At 44.9% G+C, this 26,269-nt stretch overlaps 1 protein-coding gene across 1 annotated transcript; it reads left to right on the top strand.

Annotated features, from left to right (window-relative positions):
- Positions 1-1,441: 1,441 nt before the first annotated feature.
- Positions 1,442-25,471, top strand: LOC310676154 (cholesterol 24-hydroxylase-like). Its single transcript, XM_083437632.1, has 15 exons — positions 1,442-1,629; positions 2,838-2,915; positions 3,838-3,919; positions 5,063-5,133; positions 7,711-7,797; positions 9,883-10,021; positions 11,918-12,028; positions 14,380-14,536; positions 15,472-15,534; positions 16,704-16,776; positions 17,435-17,519; positions 18,441-18,551; positions 21,250-21,338; positions 23,058-23,124; positions 24,005-25,471. The coding sequence occupies exons 1-15, from the start codon at positions 1,493-1,495 to the stop codon at positions 24,164-24,166; spliced, it is 1,512 nt and encodes a 503-aa protein (XP_083293758.1). The 5' UTR covers positions 1,442-1,492; the 3' UTR covers positions 24,167-25,471.
- The last annotated feature ends 798 nt before the right edge of the window (positions 25,472-26,269 follow it).

Consider the following 26,269-nt stretch of genomic DNA (forward strand, 5'->3'; position numbering starts at 1 on the left):
GGATAAGGTCATCAGTGGCTGCTAGCCATTATGGCTATGTCCTGCTTTTACTGTTGGAAGCATTATGCCTCGTTGGCTACCAGTTGCTGAGAGCCATAGATGGGAAGAGAGCTGTTGTAGTCAGATTCTGTTTGCAGGAATCCCATGGGCATCTGTTTGGCTCCTGCAAGACAGGATACTGGACTAGATGTGGATACTCAGTCCTCATTGGCTCGATTGACACATTTTTCAACTTCATATATCTTCCTTCCTTCCTTCCTTCCTTCCTTCCTTCCTTCCTTCCTTTCTTTCCCCCCAGGGGGAAGAGGGCAGTGGTGCAGACTTCCCCCCCCCCTTTAAAATTCTTCTTCTTCTAGCAGGGAAAGAAAGGGAGATTCCTGGTTGAGGATTTCCCCCCTTGCTTTGGGAGGTTGGGCTGGGGAGATAAGTTCCTTTGGACCTGCTCCCAAGCAAGGCAGGCACTCGGGGCTGCTCTCACCCTTTCCCCACTGTCCTCCACACTCCCCTCCTCCTCCTCAGTTGGGGCTACTGCACATGGGAAGGCAGGGAAGGTGACCTAGATGATCAGAGGTCTAGAAGCCAAGCCTTATGAGGAACGGTTGAAGGAGCTGGGTATGTTTAGCCTGGATAAGAGCAGACTGATAGGAGATTGCCATCTTCAAATATTTCAAGGGCTGTCATATGCAAGAGGGAAAAAGCTTCTTTTCTCCTGCACTGAAGTAGGGTTGCCATGTCTTGAAGAGCAAGAAAGGGAACAGCCTGAGCCGCTGCCAGCCCGAGCTGGGGAAAGAGGCCCTGCCAAGCCCATGTGCCTCTTTCGCCGGCTCAAGCTGGCAGCAGCTGCAGCCTGCAGAGCAGCCGCACCTGAGCCAAACAAAAAAACCCATACCTACCCAACCCTGACAGTTCCAGTTGGGCATGTTGGTCCCCCCCCCCCCCGAAAAAGACATGTCCAAGATTTCCCAGGTGTATGGCAACCCTATTCTGGAGGGTAGGACTTGAACCAATGGCTTCAAGTTACAAGAAAGGATATTTTGACTAAATATTTGAGGGAAAACTTTCTGACAGTAAGAGCTGTTCGGCAGTGGAAGAGTCTCCCTCCTTGGAGGTTTCTAAGCAGAGGTTGGATGGCCATCTGTCATGGATGCTTTAGCTGAGATTCCTGCATTGCAGTGGGATTGGACTCGATGACCCTCGGGATCCCTTCCAATTCTACGATTCTATGTTCTGACTGGGTGCTTTGGCATTGTACCAACTCCTAAAATTAAATCCTTTGGTCTTCCGAATGGACCATCATTTGGTCCTTCTGACTTAATCTGATTGCAGGGACTGTATGTTTAAGTAAAGGTTCCTCCTACTGCATCCCAGCCTGGCTCCTCCCAAACTCTAAAGGGATTTATTGCCAAAGCAACAACTCCAGGACTCCAAGGCAGAGTCATTCAAACTTTGGAGGCTTGGCACTGCAGCTTTGTGGCTTGAGCTCCTGGCTGTCATGGATGCGCCAGAGGTGATCTGGGGCTTGCTGCGCATTTTGCTCGCGGTGGCCCTTCTGGCTTTTGGCCTTTATTGCTGCTACATAAAATCAATCCACATGAAGTATGATCATATCCCTGGTGCCCCAAGGGTGAGGTAAGAGGCTGGCGGGGTTGTGATACTTAATGGGAGATGCCACAGGGAAGGGGCTGCTAATTCTCTTGGACCTCCGAATCGTAATGTACAAATGTGTGTCTTGTGGCCAGACTTTGGCAGGAGGAGGGGGTAGGGTTGGCAGGGCATTCCTGCACAGGAGGAAGGAGGTTGGGGCGGCAGCCTGTTCTGGGGGATGGGGTCGGGGGAAGCTCAGTCTTCCCCCACGCCAGCCCCCGCACCTGGGGGGGAAATAATCCCCCCCCCCCTTTATTTCCCCCCCCAAAAAACTAGGTGCGTCCTATGGGGCGATGCGTCCTATGGGGCGAAAAATACGGTAGGTTGAAATTTTGGCCTGTTTTTTCTTTGTGGGAGTTGTTACAGGTTGTAAAGGTGAAATTCCCAGTTCTTTGCAACATTGTCTTGTAAGTACCATCTTCGTACTCAGAAATAAATGGGGCTATTTTATCCAACCCACAGCTTTATGGGCTTTTCAAGGGAGGTGGTTCAAAGTTGATTTAAGTAGCTTTAAAAGGGAGGGGATGGGATGTGGGTGGCGCTGTGGGTTAAAGCCTCAGCGCCTAGGACTTGCCGATCGAAAGGTTGGCAGTTTGAATCCCCGTGGCGGGGTACGCTCCCGTCGTTCAGTCCCAGCTCCTGCCAGCCTAGCAGTTCGAAAGCACCCTTAAGTGCAAGTAGATAAATAGGGACTGCTTACCAGCGGGAAGGTAAACGGCATTCCGTGTGCTGCGCTGGCTCGCCAGATGCAGCTTCGTCACGCTGGCCACGTGACCCGGAAGTGTCTGCGGACAACGCTGGCTTCCGGCTTATAGAGTGAGATGAGCGCACAACCCTAGAGTCTGGCAAGACTGGCCCGAACGGGCAGGGGTACCTTTACCTTTACCTTAAAAGGGAGGGGAGGTTTAAAAGTCCACCCGACAGCTCCCAGAGTCTTTTACTGATGAAAGTTGGCAGATATTTTCATAGGTTGAGCCTTTTTATCAGGGTAATTTGATCATTAGAGCTCCTACTCACGCAGCAGAGACTCAGTTGAGGCTTGACCCAGCGCCATCTTCCCCCCACTTCCCCCCCCCCCCAATTGATGTGTGAAATCACATAGGCCCTCCTGATTTGATTTCAATGCAAAATACTGTACGATGTTCTTCATATAGTTTCATAACATCCTGTTTCTTTTTTTAAAAAAATTGCAGCTTTTTTCTTGGGCATGGGCCACTCATTTGGAAAACGGTTAAAAACCAGGAGCCATTGGGTGATCTCTTTCTACAGTGGTAAGTTACTTTCAATTTTTCAGAGATTTAAGAGATTTAGCAAACTTTTTCAGCCGTGGGCAGGACTATATTTTGGGAAAAAAAATAATGAACAAATTCCTATGCCCCACAAATAACCCAGAGATGCATTTTAAATAAAAGCACACATTCTACTCATGTAAAAACCCCAGGCAGGCCCCACAAATAACCTAGAGACACATTTTAAATAACAGGACACATTCTACTTATGTAAAAACACGCTGATTCCCGGACCGTCCGTGGGCCGGATTGAGAAGGCGATTGGGCTGCATCTGGCCCCTGGGCCTTAGGCTGCCTACCCCTGGGCTATGAGCTTCAATGCAAATTCAGACCAACAATCTATGTAGCCAAGAACCTTTTCCCCAGCTGGGAAAGTGACTAGGAAATGTAGTCCCAGTCTTGCAAAACAGAGTGCCCTATGGTTTGCCAGAGTGCCCTATGGTTTGACATAAAATTGGAGGGATGGGGAATTAAGAAAGGAATGTGCCGCCATCTACACAACTCTTATGTAGCACGAACCCAACCCAATATGTACATTTCCATTAACTCTCTTGAGTAAAGGGAAGGTGGGGTATAAAATCTAGAAATCATCAACTACATCCTTGAAAGTTTATTTTGCTTGTTAGTAATTTACAAGAGTTTTCTACAGCAAGGGCAAAGTTTAAAATTTCTACTTCCAGTCCATGAATGACTTCAGATATGAAATATTTTCCATATACAGTGGTACCTCTGGATGCGAACGGGATCAGTTCCAGAGCCCCGTTCTCATCCAGAAGCAAACGCAACCCGCATCCGCAAATGCACAGGTCGTGATTCGCAACATTCCATATAACTTGCCGGTTGTTTATCTCTGGCAAGCATTCCCTTTCCTTTTTAAATACTTTGGGTGACTTTCTCTTCATAGGGCTGAAGAATATGGACCAGTCGTGCGTTTTAATGTACTTCACAAAGCTGTGGTCTTAGTATTAAGCCCCGACGGAGTGAAGGTACTGTCACGATTCTACAACTTCAGAGGTGCAATAGTTTATCTAGGGCTTTTATTCCCTTTGAATGGTTACTGGAGATTCACTTGAATTTTGAGACCTATGGTTTATTTGTGCACATGTGCAGACTGACCACAGGTGAGGAAGTTCCAAAGCGTAAGCTGCTCTGATAGACACTACATCACCGCTAGGCTTCTAATACCTTTGGCGCTTCCATTAAATCCCATAGCTCTCACTTTTTCCTTAGACCCCCTCCCTCTAAAATGGCCTTCCCCAGCTTTGTGTCCTCCAAATGTTTTGGACTACAGTTCCCATCAGCCCCAGCCAGCATGTCCTGAACATCTGGAGGACACCAAGGTTAAGCACAGAAAACTGGTCAAGGTCCCAACATAATCCGTGATAAGGTCATGGAACAGCCTATAGTCACAGGAAGTTCAACAAGGTCATAAAGGAAGTGGTTGCCTTCCACCATTAGGCCTAAGGAACCAGAGACTTGTCTTGTTTCTAGCAACTGGAAGGCTCAAGAGGAAGTGCTTATCCATACTGGTCTTCTAACCACAGATGCTGGTCCTGAAGGAGTTCCAGGGATAGCTTCATCATGACAGCTCTGGGTTCATACGTGTATACTGTGTTCTTGCTCTCGGACCTGGACCTTTTTTGGCACTGGGGTTCTCAAGGACAAGCGGTGGTGGTGACTCCACCTCCTTCTCTGACAGCCCTAGAGGTTCTTCAGCAGGTCCCAGATGGTCCTTCCAGTGGATCCTCAGGATTGGTTTCAGGGGACCCTGCCTGCTCCTCAAGGTCCTTGACCTGTGGGGTATCTTGTTTGTCCCCTGTGGGTTCCATGTCAGGTACCAGATCAAGCATGTCTCCAAGTTGCTTCCCCTACCATGTGGGGCTGACCCATCTGCCAAGCAACATCCTGTGCAAAAGATCCACCAAATTTAAGCAAAGTATTCTGAAATAACTACCCTCAATTGGACCCCCTGTTTTTAAAGGCAGAAGGAAGGTACCCACCCGCCCCATCCTCAAATTTGAGCCCAGCACACTGATGTTAGAAATCAGTTCTCCTAAATTTAGCACTTGATATTCTTAGTAATGAGATTAACCGAATTTCAGAAAACTGACCAAAGGATTTAATTTTAGGAGTGCCTGTTGTCACCACAGTACCCAAAAGACCAAGAATATGAGCGTACTTGTAATATATTTGGAGAAAGGTGAGTTAATATAAAAGTAAGTTACAATCAATAAATAAGATGAAATGACAGCCAATTTCCAGCAAATTTGTTGGGTTCTACTGGACAGATGCTACTGCTGTATGGGAATTCCGTTAAAGGAATCCAGGGTGTTACGTACTGAGTTGAATAGGATCCAAAATACAGCAGTCTGATTGGTCCTAGAACAATAGGATTCAGAATGCAGCAGTCTGATTAGTCCTAGAACAATAGGATCCAGAATGCAGCAGTCTGATTGGTCCACAGGAGCCACCCAATCCCGCTCCAGGTGGAAGTGAATCGGCAACCTGATTGGCCTGCAGGAGAATCCCGGAATTAGCCAATCACGTGCGGCCCATTGTGTAAATAATGTATATAAAGCAGACATTCTGGGGGAACTTCCACTCCTCCTCACCACTATGAGCTGAATAAAGAGCATGAAATCCACTCTCAGCTCTGAGTATATTTCACAGGGGCTTGCCATTCTTTCGTCCGTACCCCTGAATGGGGCTTAGGGCTGCGCAAGCCCCTGGGAGCATGCGGGGAGGGTCTGATGCCCGGCTCCATGCTCTCCCCAATATTGTTTTCCTTTACTGGCTTTCACTGGAATCCGGAAGTCAGTTCTGTCCCGGGGCAGGGGACAGATAGTCGGAACCAATGCCTAAGCAACCACTCAGATGTGTGTATTTTAATAAAGTTATGGCCAAAATTATGCCAAACACCTTAAACAAAAATTATGTGTGAATTGTGAATTATTATGGGGGGGCTTGGGGGACCTCCACACACAACTCCAAGTTGCTACACAGCCTTTTACCTAGTTAGCTGTGGAAGTCTTCCTGAATACTCCATGCAATCCATAGCATAAGCAAGAACAGCCCCAAAGCGGCTCAGAACAGAAATGGTTTACTAGGTGCGCAGCATGCTCAGTAGAGAGAAACACCAGTAAATCCACCATGTGGCTCAAAGGTTAACGACTGACAAATATTTATGCTGCAGTTTAAGGGTGGATACATAAACTTTCCCCCACCTGTCTGGCTTCTGTTAACCTGCGATCCCAGAGAGATGATTGTTGCAGCTGGGTAAAAAGTGAGTGGAGAAGGCACTGTCTCTTTCCTCCCCTACAGATGGTGACTTTTAAAGATGTTCCATGGAGACTGTTTGCAGACCAGCCTCAATTTGTGACCCACTAAATTACCGTATTTTTTGCTCTATAAGACTCACTTTTCCCCTCCTAAAAAGTAAGGGGAAATGTGTGTGTGTCTTACGGAGCGAATGCAGGCTGCGCAGCTATCCCAGAAGCCAGAACAGCAAGAGGGATTGCTGCTTTTGCTGCGCAGCGATCCCTCTTGGTGTTCTGGCTTCTGAGATTCAGAATATTTCTTTTCTTGTTTTCCTCCTCAAAAAACTTGGTGCGTCTTGTGGTCTGGTGCGTCTTATAGAGCGAAAAATACGGTATATGTAGCCCAAGAGCTTTCTATGGGGGTCTGCCAGAGCCTTGATAAACTTCCTGTTCTTTTTGACTGACCGGAGGCTGCATAAAGTAAGGATGTCTGGCACCTTGCACGTCACAATCAGTGGTTGGGTGGGATGCATTTGGTTGCAGCCTTTCTCAAACTTGGGTCCCCAGATGTTGTTTGACTACAACTCCCATCATCCTTAGCTACCAGGACCAGTGGTCAGGGATGATGGGAGTTGTAGTACAACAACATCTGAGGACTCAAGATTGAGAAAGGCTGGGTAGGGCACAAGTTGTGCATACCTGGCAGAGATGTATACAGACTTACAGTGGTACCTCGGTTTTCAGGCGTCTCTGTTGCCGAACGTTTCAGTTTTCGAACGCCGAAAACCCGGAAGTAAATGCTTCCGTTTTCAAACACGCTTTGGACGTTGAGCAGCTTCCGCTGTGTGTATCTGTTGTTTTTCACAATTTCCTCTATTTAATTGTCAGACCGCCCTTTGCACCTTGGTTTTTGAACATTTCGGAAGTCGAACGGTCTTACCTTTGAAAACCGAGGTTCCACTGTATTTTGGATCCCAGTCTGGAGAACCGTGAGGTTAGGAGGAATATTTACCAATGAAAACTTAGTGGGTAGCATTTACTTAAAATGCCAAATTGTACCATATTAAAAAAAGGTGGACATGAGAAAATTAAAGAGGGGGAGTTGATAAAATAAGAGTTTTGGTTCACACATCTAAGGCTCAGTTCCGGTAATCCTTCAGAACAAGGTTTGAAATATTGGAAACATGATGTTAGAATCATGTACTCCCTTCTTTCTTTCTTCATGCACACCAATCTCTTCCTTTTTCTGGTTTCTTCTAACCACTGTTTACCATGACTTCTAAATGAGGCAAACAATGACCAGAATTGATTCCAAAGCCAAGTTTTCCCAAACCAGCTTCAAATGCATTAGGGTGTATTTTGTCATGTTCCTACATCGTGGCAAACGAAGGTGGAAAACAAAAAATGAAGAAAGAACTCCATGGAAGTCTGTGGCACATTCCTGATTCTCCATACTAGATTAGAATATGACATCTGAACTAGTCCATGCAGGGTATAATGTTTTTCTCCATTTTCCACAGATTTTTAGGGAATGGCTTAGTAAGTGACCTCAACCATGCCCGCTGGTACAAACAGCGGAGAATTATGGATGTGGCTTTCAGTCGAAGGTAAGGCAGAGAACATAGGCAACTGCCTGATGCTATGACCAGTGGTCCATCTTGCTCAGCATTCATCTACAGTGGCTTGCCACAGTTCTCCAGTGCTTCAGATAGGAGTCGTTCCCACCCTCCCAAGATGAACCAGAGACTGAATTTGGAGCCTTCTTCATCTACTTTGTGCACAGAAGGTCCTGGATTCAGTCTCTCCAGGTAGGGCTGGGAAAGACTCCCTTGGGACTCAGCTACACAGCTGTAAAACACAGCTGTTCTAAATGTGTTGCGAAGTGCAATATACAAATGTGACACTAGATGGCGAAAGTGAGCTATGCCAAATCCAACGTGTTTTCCAAAACGTTTTTAGAAAAAGCATTTTCCCAGCGTTTTTAATATGTGTGTAGATTCCAGCACTGAGAGTCACTGACATTCAGTGTAGACAGTGCTGAGCCATATGGACCAGATGTATGACTGGATAAAATGGCTTCAAATGTTCCTATGGATTTTCTAAAAGAAATTCTTAATTAGAGGTGCAAGAAACTGCTCTAAAGGATTATTGTGCATGATCTTATATCTCATTAATATAAGAAATTCAGGTTAGGGACAACCTCCCAGCACAAAAAAACTGGATTGTTGTTGGTGATGGTGGTGTGTTGGGAAAGTCCTAGATGTCTCATTCTGGCAAGCAGCAGCCACTGCCTTAATTGCAGCTCTGCAAACACTTTCCAAAGCTGCACAACTCTTAGACTTGTGAATTGATCTGCATATTCATTAGCTTTTCTTTTTTTTAAAAAAAGCAAACTGTATTATGAACAAATATAGCAAATTTAAATCCTTTTTCAGAGCAGCTTTACTCTATTTGCTGTGAGTGTGCATGTGTATCCATTGAAGAAAAAAATGAGTTTAGTCCATGAAAGGCTAGACATATCGTGCTGTGCAGTTTCCAACCTCACTCTCCATCAGTGAAATATATTGGCAGAAAAAGAGAGCCTCAACATGTAATAATTCCATGGGATGCCATTCTGCATGGTGAGTGTGAAGTGTAGCCTTAGCAAACCATCACCAAAGCCAGCAGGTTCCTTTGCATTGATTGTCAACACACCTGGACATTGGAAGGCTGTCCTCCCCCCAAGTCTAATTGCACCAGGGTCACCACTGAGGGGTAACTCTTCCTTCCTCATCTGCAGTTGGCTTCAAAAACCTGGAATTGTTGCTTTGAGCCTAATTGTTGCTGTTTGTGTGTGAGCGAGAGATTGCAGCTTGGTAGAAAAGGTTTGTCGTATGCTGAAGAAATATGCATTGACCCTTTGAAACTTGAGATGTATATTTTAGGACCCACAGTTATTATTGTGATTGTAATTTGTTTTTGACTATTTTTAATGGATGCTTAATTGTTGTGACCTGCCCTGGGGCCTTCAGGTGAAGGGTGGATAAGTAGTAGTAGTAGTAATAATAATAATAATAATAATAATAATTGTCACAACATGCCTGGGAGAGCAAACGCTCTCTCTGGGCGTCTTCCTTATGAAGCGCAGCCCGGGATGTTCATAAATCTTCAGTCCTGGTGCGCATCAGTGACACATATCTTGAGATATGTGCACACTCAATCAGCAGAGTAGAGCAGAAACGATGTGGAGCTTAGGTGTGTGCATTCCAAGTAATTTATTAAGCAATATATACAGGACAAAGCAATCATGGCGTCCTCTCACATCTTCTCCAAGAGAGAGAGAGAAAAGTAAAGTACAAAAGTACAATACAGCGGAAGAGATAAGACTGACTTCCGTTCTCACACTTGCTCTTAACCACTACACCAGTGTGGTGTAGTAGTTAAGAGCGATAGACTCGTAATATGGGGAACCGGGTTCGCGTCTCCGCTCCTCCACATGCAGCTGCTGGGTGACCTTGGGCCAGTCACACTTCTCTGAAGCCTCTCAGCCCCATTCACCTCACAGAGTGTTTGTTGTGGGGGAGGAAGGGAAAGGAGATTGTTAGCCGCTTTGAGACTCCTTCGGGTAGTGATAAAGCCGGATATCAAATCCAAACTCTTCTTCTTCTTCTTCCTCTTCTTCTTTCCAATAATAATAATAATAAATTGGACAGTTACCTCACTCGCTTGATGGGAACCTTCAACGACCAAGCCGACAAGCTTATGGAGCAGCTGGAGGGAAAAGCTGATGGAAAAACTGAAGTCGATATGCTGAGCCTGCTGAGTCGAGTGACCCTGGACATCATTGCAAAGGTACAGGCTAGATTAATTTCCTGTTCTTGGACTCCAACTCCCATCATCCCTGATTTTGCTCTGCTGGCTGGGGCAGATGGGAGTTGGAGTCCAACAACATCGACCGGGCCACAGATTTCCCCATCTTTTTTAAATGTTATGCCTGCTGAGTTCAGCTCCACCACAGAGAATTCCTCTTTATTTCCCATTTTTCTTTTTATTGTTAAAGCACAGATCATGACAAAAATTTATCAGGTTTTGTCAAATTAAAGTACAATACTAACGTCATACAGATTATGATTAAACCCTTTGTAAATAAAATAACTTAAGCTACTTACCAAACACATAACAACCGTTGTGTATTTTTGAAATTGTCATGTTCATCTTACCATAATTACAAAAAAAACCTGACTAGTTCATGGTTCTTTTAATTTATTTTATTAATTCAAAATGTCTTACGTGCTCTTCATTGCAACAATCCCAGAACAAAGTACATAAGGAGTTTTAAAATCGAACACACAAAACAAAACACAAAAATACACAATTGCCACATCCACACCGTACATATTAAAAGTCTACTTTAAAAGTCATTGCTTCCTCCAAATAATTTTGGGAACTGTAATTTGTTACGAATTCTAGGAATTCCAACTACTCTCAGGACTCACTTGACAAAGGAAACCACTACAGCAGTATAATAGTGTCTTAATTAAATTGTATGTGTAGTAACTGTAGTAATTTGAAGGAATTTCCTTGCAGGAGACATTGGGATAGGAGTTTGGAGAAAATCCCTGGAGAATGGTGTGAGGGAGTGGAAAGTGGCTAGCTGAGACGGCTCCTCCAGCAGAAAACTAGTGTTTGTTGCAACTGCTACTTAATAAAACAACCATGTTAGCTATGGTCTCAAGTTATTGAACCCAAATATATTTGTGGATGTGGCCAATCTTAACAAACAGTAAAACAATAGTTAAACAAACTTGCTCCGGCCTGAAAAGCTCGATAAACACCTGAACAAACAAGCATAGTTGGCACTGAAAACTAATTAAGGTTGGCACCAGCTGCACTGCAAAGAGGAGGGAGTTCCCTAACTGGGGTGCCACCACCGAGAAGGCCCTCTCAACGGTTGCTGCATAACATGTTACAGGCAGCTACAGCACTGCTTTGTAAGCCCCCCCACGGGAACGGAAATGATTCCTGCAAATGGCTCCCAAGGAAGAAGTTCAAGTAGGGGTGGGGAACTGTATCCAATCAGTGGGCAGGATCCATAACTGTCAGTCACCTGAAGTTTAGGGAAGCTTTTAAGGTTTGATGTTTTATTCTTTTTTTAATCTGTTGGGAGCCATCCAGAATGGCTGGGGAAACTCAGCCAGGTGGGTGGGGTTTAAATAAGAATAAGTTGTTGTTGCTGTTGTCGTCGTGTAAGTGGCAGCGCCCCCAGAGTCACAAGGGTATGATAGCCATGTTCAAATATATAAAAGAATGTCACATAGAGGAGGGAGAAAGGTTGTTTTCTGCTGCTCCAGAGAAGCGGACACGGAGCAATGGATCCAAACTACAAGAAAGAAGATTCCACCTAAACATTAGGAAGAACTTCCTGACAGTAAGAGCTGTTCGACAGTGGAATTTGCTGCCAAGGAGTGTGGTGGAGTCTCCTTCTTTGGAGGTCTTTAAGCAGAGGCTTGACAACCATATGTCAGGAGTGCTCTGATGGTGTTTCCTGCTTGGCAGGGGGTTGGACTCGATGGCCCTTGTGGTCTCTTCCAACTCTATGATTCTATGATTCTAAGGGTGACTATAAGGCACTCCCACTGCACCAGCCACCCCTGTGCATTAACATGTCAATAGAAGGGTTTCTACAGCAGCTCCTTCCCAGACCCTCAGACTTTGGACCAACCTTCTTATTTTTCTGAATGTTATCAGGTGGCTTTTGGCTTAGAACTGAACACTGTCTATGATGACCAGACGCCTTTTCCACGTGCCATATACATGACCCTACAAGGACTATCCAAATCCCGCATTCCTTTTTTCGAGGTGAGTGCAGACATTTATTTATTTCCGTGTGAACTTGCCCTATGCAAAGATTTTGCTTGTAAAGCTTATTCAGGGGGCCTCCAAAATCCTAGAATTACGCCTGTCTTGCAGGAATGTCTGTAACTGGGACTGTCTTGTCTTCAGAGAGCATGGACAAGAATTTGGATTCAGACTATTTGTTGCCCGGGGAAGGAATTTTGAAGACTGGAGAGTAGGATGCTTGGTGGGTGATAATGTGATATTGAGCTCTCCTGTTGAGGGACTGGGCCAAGGGGCAGGGGGCTTTGCAAGCCTGTATATTCAGTTCAGCACCCCTTGTGAGGGGAGAGAGACTTTCTGTTCTTCCTCAGGCAACAAGACTTCCACCTGCCTTGCCCCACCTAGCCTCTCCCAGACTTTGACTTTGAGAACAGCAGCTGGGAAGAGAGGAGTTCAGGGATATTTTAAAAAAATAGTTTTACAAGTTGTGCTTCTTTGTTTCTCAATTTGATCCTTTTACATGGTTTTGTACGTTTTGCAGTATTTTATGCATTGTGATTTGCTGTTACTTCTATTGATTATAGATTGCTAATTCTTTAGTGTGGTCGAACTGTTTAATTATTATTTGCTGGTGTTTAATTTTACTGTTTACTATTAGATTCAGATGGATTGTTGAATGTTGCTTTGTTTGATGTAAGTTGTTTATTTTAAAGTTATTGAGACTCTTATACTGGATCAGATGGTTACTATTAATGTCTGATGTTTTATTATGCTTTTATGTCTTGGAAGCCGCACAGAGTGGCTTGGGCAGCCCAGCAGATAGGCGGGGTATAAATGAAATATTGTTGTTTTTGTTGGAGGGACAAGGACGTGGTGTGGCAGTGGTCCACAAATATTCCATCATTCTCACCAGGAGGCCAGTGCATCTGGCAATTGGATGTGAGGTTTGTATTTGGCAGAGGTCAACAACCTTATCCGAGGATGGGCCGGTCGACGCTCCGTCCGTCGGAGAATGGGCCGGAGCTTGTGCGCATGCGCACTCTTCCGAATCAGAGGAGCACCTGTGCACATGTGCACACTATTTCCGGCGCTCCTCCTACCCACATGTGCACTGGAAATAGGGTGTGCGCATGCACGCTTCTCCGTCCCGCACGCGCGCACACACACTATTTCCAGCGCACATCTGGGTCAGAGGAGTGCCCATGCAGATGCGCACAGGCCCCATCAGCCCAGATGTCGGTCCCCGCACTGCACCATGCCAGTAAGAGCAGGTGGCAAGGGCAGCAGGGGTCGCCATGGGCCGGTTAAACAAGCCTTGTGGGCCACTACCAGCCCATGGGCCTTAGGTTGCTGACCCCTGGTATTTGGTGTTGGGAGGCAGAGACAGAATAGGATCTTGCTGGTATACAATCCACCCCACAGCCCAACCATCTCCCTGACTGAGCTGGTGCAGTATTGCAGATCCCAAGGACATCAGTTCTGGGGCGCTGCACATTCTGTGCAGCCATTTCGCTGCAGTCAGAATCAGAGGAGCCTGGAATGTATAGAAATAGTGTATAGAAATTTGTGGACAGCTGGACAATCCCCAGCCTCTAGTGTAGGGTTATGCATATTCTTGCTAACTAGCATGAGAAGGGTTTAAGTCCACAGAGCTGTATTGCTGATAGGCAGTGTTCATACCATACAAATACTGTTGGTAGAGAGGACTCTGTGTGATATCATTTCCTCTCCTCTCCTGGAGAGGAAGGAGCATATATTACTTCCTGCCCCCCCCCTTCCACCATCATTGGATGCAGACATGTCTCTGCCTGCTGCAGTTTAATATATATATATATATATATATTCAATTTTTCAGAAATATTTTGACATAAATACAATCCAATATTTTCCAACAAATAGCTGCTTGTGAAGCTGGTTATACTGTTAAATATAAGTATTTTAGCTGCATAGCTGCCTTTGCTGTGAACCAATGCATGATTATAAAGCAAGTAAATCTTATTTTTAAACTTACTGTACAAATTGTTGCCTGATTCTTTCTTAAGTGGGGGAAGAAGGGGGAAGCCAGCTTACTTAATAGCTGGACTTGCTCAAAACAAGGTTTTACAGTCTGATTCCTATGCTTTTCATTTTGCCACCAAGGATGGGATTCTGAAACTCTGCTTAACCCACACATGTGGGTGCCTAGAGGGATAAATTGCAATCAATATATATCCTCTCCTACCCAAAGGAGTTTGAGCGGTATACAAATTCCGGGCTTCTTTTCAGCCAAGCCAGTCCTCAAGGAAGCTTGCAAAGAGAAAAACCAAATACCCCACTATTATTAAGCCAGCAAATATATAATGGGCAATTCAAACCTGTTGTCTGTTTTATAGTACATGCCATGGAACAGAAAAGAAGTGAAAGGTGTTCAGGAGAGCATAAGGCTGCTACGTCGTACTGGGAAGGAGTGTATTGAACAGAGGCGTAAGGACATGCAGGATGCCGAAGAAATCCCATTGGATATTCTCACTCAGATACTGAAGGGTGCAGGTAGACTATGATCTTTTGTACTTACCACACATGAGTGTCTCCATGTGGACCCCACAAGGTCACCTTTAGCCGCACAAAGTGGTTTACAGCCCTTCGTTTCAGCCGAACATGCTAGCTGCAAAAACATCTTAATTAGTCACTATTACTACTACTACTACTGTGGGACGCAGGTGGCGCTGTGGGTTAAACCACAGAACCTAGGACTTGCTGATCAGAAGGTCGGCGGTTCGAATCCCCTTGATGGGGTGAGCTCCCGTTGCTCTATCCCCGCTCCTGCCAACCTAGCAGTTCAAAAGCACCTCAAAGTGCAAGTAGATAAATAGGTACCGCTCCTGCGGGAAGGTAAACGTTGTTTCCGTGCGCTGCTCTGGTTCGCCAGAAGCGGCTTAGTCATGCTGGCCACATGACCCGGAAGCTGTATGCCAGCTCCCTCGACCAATAAAGCGAGATGAGCGCCACAACCCCAGAGTCGGCCACAACTGGACCTAACGGTCAGGGGTCCCTTTACCTTTACCTTACTACTACTACTACTAGTAACAGAGTATGCAGCCTTCTTTGTAATTTCCCTTAGATGTTCAATGCAAAAGGGGGGGTATTTTCTCCCCATCTGTACTGCAGCAGCTAGTACTGCTACTGAAGCAATGACGTTTAATTCTAAAGAACCGAGTTTGGCTTGCTTGTTAGGGAAACCACCATAAACAGATATCACCAAAATGTGAGATCATCTGGCTGCTTCATCCTAAATTGATGGAAGTCTCCAGGTAGACTCATAAACAGCATAAAGCAATAAGCTAACTTTGAGAGAACTAGCTATGAAAAACCAGGACTAGGTCCAATACTTTCCCGCCAACTTCTTGCTATTGTTAAAACAGTCCAGAATTTACACTTCTGTCCAGAAAGTTATGTCAGCTTTTGCTCTTTGTTTTTCATTACAGCACAGGAAGAGGGCTGCAACGATGAACTGATGTTGGACAATTTTGTCACCTTCTTCGTTGCAGGTTTGTAGGTCTGTTGTTCTTTAGATATAATTAAGAAGATCAGCTACCCAGAACAGACTTCTGGCATGTATAACCAACACAGATAAAAATAGTATTGAGATTAATATCCACACACAGATTTTATTTTTTTCTGGGGCTAACTGTACCAACTGGATTCATATCTTGACGTGAATAATAATAATAATAATAATAATAATAATAATAATAATACCTATTACTATCCAGGGTCAGTAGCTGTTGTGCCTGAGAAGTTTGTAAGAAGCAACTTTGAAACTTTGCATTGCTTCCAACCTTGGCGAATTGCATTCATGTGTTGAGGGCTGTGCTGCTTTCAAATTCACCTCTCACTCAAGTTTAGCTTTTTACCAGATGGACTGAAAGTCGGTTTTATTAGCTGGTGGAGGAAGCTGGCCAGCATTGGAGATGTGCTGGTGCAGAGATGCTTACCTGACCTCCCAGCAGGTGAGTCGTTGCTGCTTGCTGGGAGGGGTGAGGTGGCGACGAGGTCAGCAAGCTCCAAAAGCACCAGTGGAGCCAATATGGTGCTCCTGCTGGTGGATTTGCACTGTGTTGCTCTGACCAGGGCCTTGCCCCATCTCTTCCAGGTAAGCAGCAACAGCTCACCTGCCAGGAGGTCAGGTAAGCATCTTCACTCCACCACCCCTGAGCTGCTCACACAGCAGCATGCTAAACTATCACTCGGCTTCCACTAGGAGACACTGTTCCATCTCCAGAAATCAGCTTTTGGAAAAAGAAAACATATTTCATAATCTCATATTTGGCTGCTTGTTTCTATTGGAAATTAAGTTTCTGCCATTATACATGAGCAACGTTAATCAGGGCTTCTATCTTTTATCAGAAGACTAATTCCAATCTATAGTTTGATTCCTAACCACACTCTGTCATGTTCTGTGGTGTAGAGCCAGTGTGGTATAGAGGTTAAGAGCGGTGGATTTGTAATCTGGTGAACCGGGTTTGCATTCCGGCTCCTCCACATGCAGCTGCTGGATGACCTTGGGCCAGTCACACTTCTCTCAGCCTCACTCACCTCACAGAGTGTTTGTTGTGGGGAAGGAAGGGAAAGGAGATTGTTAGCTGCTTTGAGACTCCTTAGGGTAGTGATAAAGCAGGATATCAAATCCAAATTCTTCTTCTTCTTTATCCTGCAGGTCACGACACCACTACTACCCAGTTAAGTTTCACCATAATGGAGCTGTCACGAAACCCTGAGGTAGTTGCAAAGTAGGTGAACTGTTTGTCTCTCCACTTGTCCATGCTGGTAGTTTTAGGAAGTTGTAGCTTTTCACTTTTTAGAATATTTGAGACTTTGGAGGCCAGTTCACACAATTTTTCCATTCAGACCAGTACTCAGTGCACGTGAACAAGCGTAATGTGAGAAAACTATGGATATAGAGTTGTGGATGTAGAGGTGAAGTACTTAATATCTACTAAATATCTGGGGATCTTGACAATATTGGCAAGTACCCAAGTTCAGGTACATAATAATAATAATAATAATAATAATAATAATAATAGTAGTAGTAAAATTTTATTTATATTCCGCCCTCCCCAGCCGAAGCCGGGCTCAGAGCGGCTAACAACAGTAAAATAATACAGCATTCTAAAATCAGTTCATTATAAAATCAGTTCAAATCAAATTGATGGCAACCATTGGGCTAGAGTTCTGTGAAGAATTACCAAAGAAGGGGATCAGGCTGTGCCTTGGCCAAAGGCCTGGTGGAACAGCTCTGTCTTGCAGGCCCTGCTGAAAGATGTCAAGATGTGTGGGAAAAGATATGGTCCTAAGGCATGGCCATAAGACGTTACATAGTCTATGTACGAATTTGTATGAATGCCCCATGTAGGCCAGCAGTTGCCAATGAAATCTTCTGATTTGTAGACTTCAGGCTGAAGTGGATGACGTCATTGGTGTGAAGAGAGACATCGCCTACGAAGATCTTGGGAAGCTCCAGTACTTATCTCAGGTACACTTGGAGAACAAATTCAATGAAAAATTGTATTTAAAAAAAGAAAAGGAAGAAAGAGCAAAGGCACAGGTAACCCAACGCTACTCTCAACCCTTTTGGCTCAGCAGTCACTGGTGAGATTAAGGACTCCTTCTGACGATCTGTTTATTCAGCATTTATCCAGATTTGTCTGAACAAAGCTTATGGGGCAGTTTGGTTTTTATTGAGCATTCGTTCCAATTTGTTTACAGGGTGGCTCTGTGCCAGTGAGCATTCATCCTGAATTGCTTGCAGGGCGTTTACCTGTCTTCCCGTTAATCATTCATTCATTCCAGACTTTCAATACATTTGTCTGTAACTTTCCAAACCAGAGGTGAGTTCCTGGTCAAAGCCCACAGCTGGGCTGTCACATGGCCTCCCTGAGGAGGAGGAGCCACACCCAGGCTTGAGGGTTAGTGCCCTGGAGGCTCTAACTTGCATTGACCTCTCCCCATCCTCAGCCTCCCATCCTATCCGTTTCTCCTTTCCTGCCCTGGCAACTGGCAGCAGAAGGAGCAGGGCAGTGTCAGGAAGGCAGCCCGCCATGGCACCCACCACCTGAGAGGTGTCGGAGCTATGCTCTGGCTGAAAAAAACAAACCCTGGTTTGAAATGCAGATTTGCAACCCTGGCTGTGGTCGTGCAAAAGGCATTTCTTCCAGTTCTCAAGAATTATAAGAGGCTTTTCTTACTGGTGGGGAACTAAGGCTAAGGGAAATATATTTGCTGAAATATATTTGCTGAAAACCACCAAGCAGGTTTGAGCATGAACTGGAGACGAAACTCAAAAGTGATGGTTTCCAGCTGAAGGCCCGCCCTTCCAATATCTCAAATCACCGTAGCTGTTAAGTAAAGAAATCCCTTTACCAGCATTTGGCTCAAGCTGTTGTTATTATCCCAGGTTCTCAAGGAAGCCTTGCGCTTATACTCTCCGGTTCCCACTGTTCCTCGCTGGACATTGAAGGAAACCGTCTTTGAAGGAGTCAGAATTCCAGCAAACACAACTCTGATGGTGAGTCTCAAAAATATTGGCCTTTAGCATCAAACCTCCCAGATCTGCGTTAATTTTTGTTTAAGTAAATCTGGGGCAGCGTTATGTGCCATAGTTATGCGGGAAGCTGCAGACGTCTAGTAGAAGCAGTCGCAAAATTTAGCATGCTCAGAATCTCAGCTTGAACTTCCCCCCCATTATACCTAAAAAAAAAGCAACTTCCAAGCCCTTATGATGGCAAAGATATGCTTAAAACTGTGTGGTTCAGTGGAAATCACAGAAGCCAGAGGGGGTGGCTGAGGTGACTAAGAATTCCAGAAAGCAAGTTTAACTCTGGGTGCTCTGTGTAGTCTTGTGCCCTTGCCCATGTGCCAGATTTTTTTTGGTTGGCATTCGTCTGTCTCAAGATACAATGGAGTGCGCCTCAAGGGGTGAAGCCAAACCGCTGCGGTAGTAGCACCAAAGTGACCTCCCCGGGGCAAAAGCCTGGTCCTGGGCTGCCCAGACAAGAAGACTCCCCTCTCAGCCTCACTGATGTGCTGCAAAGGATAGCAGAGAAATATGTTTAGCATCAGCTTAGCTGCAGGAGTTGCCAGAAGGAGGTGCACAAGAGAGTCAGCGTGGTGTAGTGGTTAAGAGCAGTGGACTCGTAATCTGGGGAACCGGGTTCGCTTCCCCGCTCCTCCACATGCAGCTGCTGGGTGACCTTGGGCCAGTCACACTTCTCTGAAGTCTCTCAGCCCCACTCGCCTCACAGGGTGTTTGTTGTGGGGGACGAAGGGAAAGGAGATTGTTAGCCGCTTTGAGACTCCGTAAAGGGAGTGAAAGGTGCAGTGGCGTAGCGTGGGGGGTGCAGGGGGGGCCGGCTGCACCGGGCGCAACATCTGGAGGTTAGGGTTAGGGGGCGCAAATCCACGGGTTAGGGGGCGCAAATTACTTGCCTTGCCCCGGGTGCTGACAACCCACGCTACGCCACTGGAAAGGTGGGATATCAAGTCCAATCTCTTCTTCTTCTTCTACAAGGTACCATCAAACCTCCTCCGGATTTGTGTAGGGTTTAATCTTCAGCCTTATCTTCTCCCTAAGATATCCCACAAGGCAGTGGAAGTTTAGGAGCAGAGTTTTCCTTCTCCTAGATGGGCTACCTTCCCAGGTTGACGAGCCCCATCTGCACCTAACTTCCCTCTACAACAGAGATTATTATATGTGGAATCAAATCAAATGATTATAATGTATGTTAGCTACACCAGTAAGATGAAACAATAACCGGCTGTATTTCTTAGTTTCTGTTATGAAGTTTTCACTCCAGCCTCCGTCTTGGAACCATTCCTAAAAAATAAAAATAACAGGCCTTAAGCATCTACATTACAAATTTGATAAAGAAACACTTTTGCCTTTGGGCCGCTAGGTGGCAACCACATAAACATATCTTTATAATAAAGAATATGATCTCAAATCCTCACCAAACATTTCATTCCGAAAAGTAATATAAAAGCCCCCACTCAATTTCAAGAAGCATGTTCTCGAACAAGATGCTTTTCCTTGATTGGGTATAATATGTTGACTTAATAACTTATGGCAAGTCCCATATTCTAAAAAAAACAACCCTATTCAGATAGAAGATGTGAGTAAACAGGTGTTGACATATCAGCTGAGATCCAAAGGACAAGGATCATTTCTGTATCCACATTGTAAACACGTTTTCAACAAAATTAAGAGTATATTTATCAGATTCATTTCTAATTTGTAACCTGAGATTTCTTTAATGCATTCCACCACTGACCACCAGGCATTTTGAATTTTATGGTATTTTTGAAAAATATTTAAATATTTTTACTTAATTAATACACCCCGCCCCTCATCTGAAGATCACAGGGTGGTTTACAACATAAAAATACAAAATGAAAACACAAAATACATAAATAGTCTTGCATGTGGGTGCTTCAGTTTAGAGGTGCTCAGATGCCATTGGAGGATGAATGCAAGATCTAAATAATTCCCTTTCATATTCATAGATATCAGTGTTTTATCTCCAAACATTTGCTTTCTGCTTTCTCCAACACTGGGGCGCGGGTGGCGCTGTGGGTAAAACCTCAGCGCCTAGGACTTGCCGATCGCATAGTCGGCGGTTCGAATCCCCGCGGCGGGGTGCGCTCCCGTCGTTCGGTCCCAGCACCTGCCAACCTAGCAGTTCGAAAGCACCTCCGGGTGCAAGTAGATAAATAGGGACCGCTTACCAGCGGGAAGGTAAACGGTGTTCCGTGTGCTGCGCTGGCTCACCAGAGCAGCGATGTCACGCTGGCCACGTGACCCGGAAGTGTCTGCGGACAGCGCTGGCTCCCGGCCTATAGAGTGAGATGAGCGCACAACCCTAGAGTCTGGCAAGACTGGCCCGAACGGGCAGGGGTACCTTTTACCTTCTCCAACACACACCTGTGACTGTTTCAGCCATGTGTCAAACAGCCTAACAGCACCATGAGTTCAATTTTATATTAGGGATTGAATTAAATTTAAAAACATTTCCAGCTAATGCTGATATAAATGTAGTAGATGTGACTTCAGGGTGTGTGGAGGAACGGCCAGGAAGTGATAACATCATTTCATTAAAACCCGGTGATAGGAGGTTGTGATGTGCAGCTGCCTCTTGCTGTGAATGACAAATGTTTTTGCAGCTTACTTTGCATTTACAAGTGCAAATGACTGTCTCCTCTCTTGCCAGTTTAGTCAATATGTCATGGGCCGCATGAAAAGGTTTTTCAAAGACCCGTTTATCTTCAATCCTGACCGGTTTAGCAAAGACCAAACAATGTAAGTTTCTGTTGCTGCATTTTTAGGGAAATTGTGCTAAATGTTCTTTCATTTGTTTGCTTTGGGCTGTATCCAACAGATGCATCCTGTCAGTTCAAGGAATTTCACTTTTTTGCAGTGGGACTAGGTTTAGTGGATGCACAGAGGGAGAAGAAGCAGGGAAAGTTGGTTGGTACAATTAGAAATCCTTGTTTTGAGAGGGCACAGTATTTAATGCTATGCTGGATACAACTCTCTAATACAATGCATATTGTCTAGTCAATGTTAGAAACTTGGTAAATGTTGACATTTACTGGTAATTCTTAGGATTTTAGGAGACAAGCTGGAAAATATAAAAACAAATTGTAACATGAAGCTCATTTGAATGGCCTGTATGGATAACATATTGGGAATACAAATGACTTTGGAACATGCAGTTGAAGTGGCCAGTTGGCATTAAATTTACTCCTAAATTGAAAGGTATCTTTCAATCCAGGACATTTCCTCCTGGATTTATTAATACAGAGGATTACCAGCAAACATCAATATTCACACAATTCTGCTGCTATGATAACTTGGTTCCCAGAAGAAAAATTGACTGCTTTTTTACTTTAACGGTAGCTTGGTCTGCAGAAATTAACATGTGGAGCTTTTCACAACATAGAATATTATCAATCGGTCTCTGTGTTAAGCTACTTTTAAGCACACAGGAACCCAAGACGCTGCTTGGGCAAGACATATAATGTAGGAATACAAGTGAATAGTAAAGAAAACCTGCACAAGCGACGCTGACACAAAACCCCACACATACACTAAGTAGAATATAGTGGTACGTCGGGTTAAGAACTTAATTCGTTCTGGATGTCCGTTCTTAACCTGAAACTGTTCTTAACCTGAAGCACCACTTTAGCTAATGGGGCCTCCTGCTGCTGCCGTGCCGCCGCTGCGCGATTTCTGTTCTCATCCTGAAGCAAAGTTCTTAACCCGAGGTACTATTTCTGGGTTAGCGGAGTCTGTAACCTGAAGCATCTGTAACCTGAAGCTTATGTAACCCGAGGTACCACTGTAGAAGCGTTGCCACCCTACCTCATTCACCATCCCCCCTCCACCTCTTTCCCCCTTTTCTTCCTAATGTAACATTAATGTCTCGACAAATGAAACTGATCTGTAGAAAGTGTATCTTGAAGAAAGAGACATTGCACATACTTTTGTAAACCAAGACATCGTTAATAAAAAGGGAAAAAGGAGGGGGAGAGAAATGGAAAAAGGAGGCTATAAAAATGATTACAATGGGACCTCGGGATGCGAATGGGATCCATTCTGGAGCCCTGTTTGCATCCTGAATAGAATATAAGATGCGATGGCACATCTGTGCGTGCGCGGGTCGCGTTTTGCCGCTTCCGCACATGCACGTGACGCCATTTTGAGCGTCTGCGCATGCACGAGCGGCAAAACCTGGAAGTAACGGCTCCGTTATTTCCGGGTTGCTGCGGAGCGCAACCCGAAAGCGCTCAACCTGAAGCACATTCAACTCGAGGTATGACTGTACCATTGTTGTGCCGAAAGAGTGAATCAGGTACACTCTGTAAATCAAAACTCCTAAGCCGGTGGAGTGAGTTCAAGGTTTGCAACGAAGCCATTGCTAAGGACGCTGCCTATGCAAAAACATTTCAATAACTCTTATCTTGAGATTCCTGCATTGCAATTCTATGATTTTCTCTCTCTCTCTTATTTTTTTAGACCATACTTTACCTACTTCCCATTTTCCCTGGGAGGTCATACCTGTATCGGGCAGCTATTTTCACAGGTAAGGCAGTGCCCATTAGGATTTCCAAGTCCCCTCTTAAGAGGCAGCTGTCCTTTTAAAAAGCCCACCTTGGAGGTTTCTAAGCAGAGGTTAGATGGCCATCTGTCATGGATGCTTTAGCACTGCAGGGGGGCTGGACTCGATGACCCTCGGGGTCCCTTCCAACTCTACAATATTCTGCGATTCTACCTTGCTGCTCCAGGAGCCTGGGCAAGAGGACTGGTGGAACAGCAGGGTAGGGTGTGTAATAGCTTCAGAGATAGTGCCCCATAGCCCAGCCTTCCCCAGCTGTGGGTTCCCCAATATTTTATTTATTTAAAATATATAGATCTCGCGGTCAGGCTCTGGGCCTCAGCAAGGCAGAACTCAGGCTTCATTCAGAGTGAGGTTTAGGCCATGTTCACATCACACATTTAAAGTGCTATGATATCACTGTAAACATGAACGGCTTCCCTCAAAGAAACTATAATTAGTTAAGAGTTCCTTGCCAAGAGGACTTGATTGTTAGACTATAGTTCTTTGTTATAGTTCTGTAGACTATAGTTCTTTGTGAGGGCCATAAAGGTCTCAGCAGCAGAATGATGGTTGGAAATTATATATAGATTTTTTTAAAGTCTGTATCATTTATGGGCCTGTATTATTTTTTTTAAATGAGTCAAATAAAAACAAATCCAAACCATTAATTTTTTCCAGCGCTCTCGATTTCTTAGTCCGCTAGATTTTTATTTCTTTATTTAATGGCTGAATTTAATCCTGTATTTTGAACAAGCCTAGAATAAGCATTTGCACTTATCTGGAGATAGTGTTCAACTGTGTCAAAATGGCAAGAGCCAGTTTACCATTCATTCATTCATTCATTCATTCATTGTTTTTATCACAGATGGAGGCTAAAGTGGTGATGGCCAAATTTCTGCAGAGGTTTGAATTCCAGCTGGTCCCGCCTCAGAGCTTTAAAATTATGGACACACAATCGCTGAAGCCATTTGATGGCTTAGTATGCAGACTGAGACCACGGCGCCACCTTCACTGTGAAGGGGATTAAATAATCGGCAGTAGGATATTGTCATTCGCAGCTTGAATTCCTACTGGAACCTGCTTAAAAGTTCCATTTCCCGGCGGGTTGGAGGAGGAGAAAGCTCATTTTGGAGTTGGGGCTATTTTGCAATCATAGTTGATGGGTTTTTAAAAAAATTTATTAAATCATTTTTCGATACAAACAACAACCGCAAAAGACACTACAACAAATACCATAATAACAATAACACAATTTGACAATTCAGATTTAAATACACTGATATACCCATGACTGCAGCTTTTTAACAACTGTCATAGTTGAGGTGTGTTTGTGTGTGTTTGCCTAAAGCAGGCATCCCCAACCTTCGGCCCTCCAGATGTTTTGAACTACAACTCCCATCATCCCTGACCACTGGTCCTGTTAGCTAGGGATCATGGGAGTTGTAGGCCAAAACATCTGGAGAGCCGCAGGTTGGGGATGCCTGGCCTAAAGGGGTTATCTGTTGGGGGCTTTGCGGTGTTTGTCATCATAATCGACTTGTACAGGTTTGCCTATTAAGATGTCTATGTAGGGAGATATTTGTAAAACGTAAGGTAAGGTCCAGTGCACGGCAGCAGCGAGAGAAGGCTGGGACGATGGGGTGTGTCCCATGCTGATTAATAATAATAATAATTTTATTATTTATATGCCGCCTATCTGACTGGGTTGCCCCAGCCTCCCTGGGCGGCTCCCAAGAAAATATTAAAAACACAATGCAACATCAACCATAAAAAACTTCCCTAAACAGGGCTGCCTTCAGATGTCTCCTAAAAGTCAAATAGCTTTTTGTCTGTTTGGCATCTGATGGGAGGGCGTTCCGCAGGGAGGGTGCCACTGCCAAGAAGGCCCTGCCTGGTTCCCTGTAACTTCACTTTTTGCAGTGAGGGAACTGCCAGAAGGACCTCGGAAGTGGACCTCAGTGTCCGGGCTGAATGATGGAGGTGGAGACACTCCTTCAGGGAGACACTGGGCCGAGGGCTATTTAGGGCTTTAAAGGCCAGCACCAGGACTTTGGATTGTGCTTGGAAATGTACTGGGAGCCAATGTAGATCCTTTAGGACCAGTGATTGCCTGAGGATGAAGTGTGACAGAACAGGTGGGTGGGGGGACAGGAAAAGGGGAGTTGAGTTTTGGAGGAAGGAGGCTGTGGGATTAGGATAGGATAGGATTAGGATGATGGAGGAATAGAGTTATAAACTACAAAATATCCAAGCACTGTTATGGAAAGCAAAACATGTAAGAATGTGTTATAGCCAGCTTTTTACTATAATAATAAACTTCTGTTTGTTCAAACCATGTCTCATATTTGGCCAAGGTATTCATGTCTATATGGTGGCAGCAAAATACCGATATGTAGTTAGAAGATGGATCAAGGTATTTAAGCCTAGAGCAGGCTTCCTCAACCTCGGCCCTCCATATGTTTTTTTTGGCCTACAACTCCCATGATCCCTAGCTAGCAGGACCAGTACTCAGGGATGATGGGAATTGTAGTCTCAAAACATCTGGAGGGCTGACTTTGAGGAAGCCTGGCCTAGAGCTTAGAACTTCATAAGGCAAATTGGAACCCGGGGCAGGGGATCAGAGAACCTTTACCAAGGAAAAGTGATTTTTGATTTAAATTGAGTATCTTCTTCCTCCTAAATGGTAGGCTTGGACAGGGGAGGGTACCTCAGGCTTCCTGATGATAGTGGCACCGTGCAATGCCACATCTAAAAACTGACAACCCATGCGGATTATTATCATTACAGTGGTGCCCCGCAAGACGAATGCCTCGCAAGACGGAAAACCCGCTAGACGAAAGGGTTTTCCGGTTTGGAGGTGCTTCGCAGGACGAATTTGCTATGGGCTTGCTTCGCAAGACGAAAATGTCTTGCGATTCCTGGGGGGGGGGGGGTTCGCTCCCCATCCCCTTTTTCTAAGGCACTAAGCTGCTAATAGCCTTTTAGCAGCTAATCCACTAATCCCTTAAGCCTTTAATAGCCACTAATAGCCGCTAAACCACTAATAGCGCTAATCCGCTAATGGGCTTGCTTTGCAAGACGAAAAAACCGCTAGACGAAAAGACTCACGGAACGGATTCTTTTCGTCTTG

Source organism: Podarcis tiliguerta, assembly GCF_965153285.1.
Source record: "Podarcis tiliguerta genome assembly, chromosome: 1".
Lineage (NCBI taxonomy): Eukaryota > Metazoa > Chordata > Lepidosauria > Squamata > Lacertidae > Podarcis > Podarcis tiliguerta.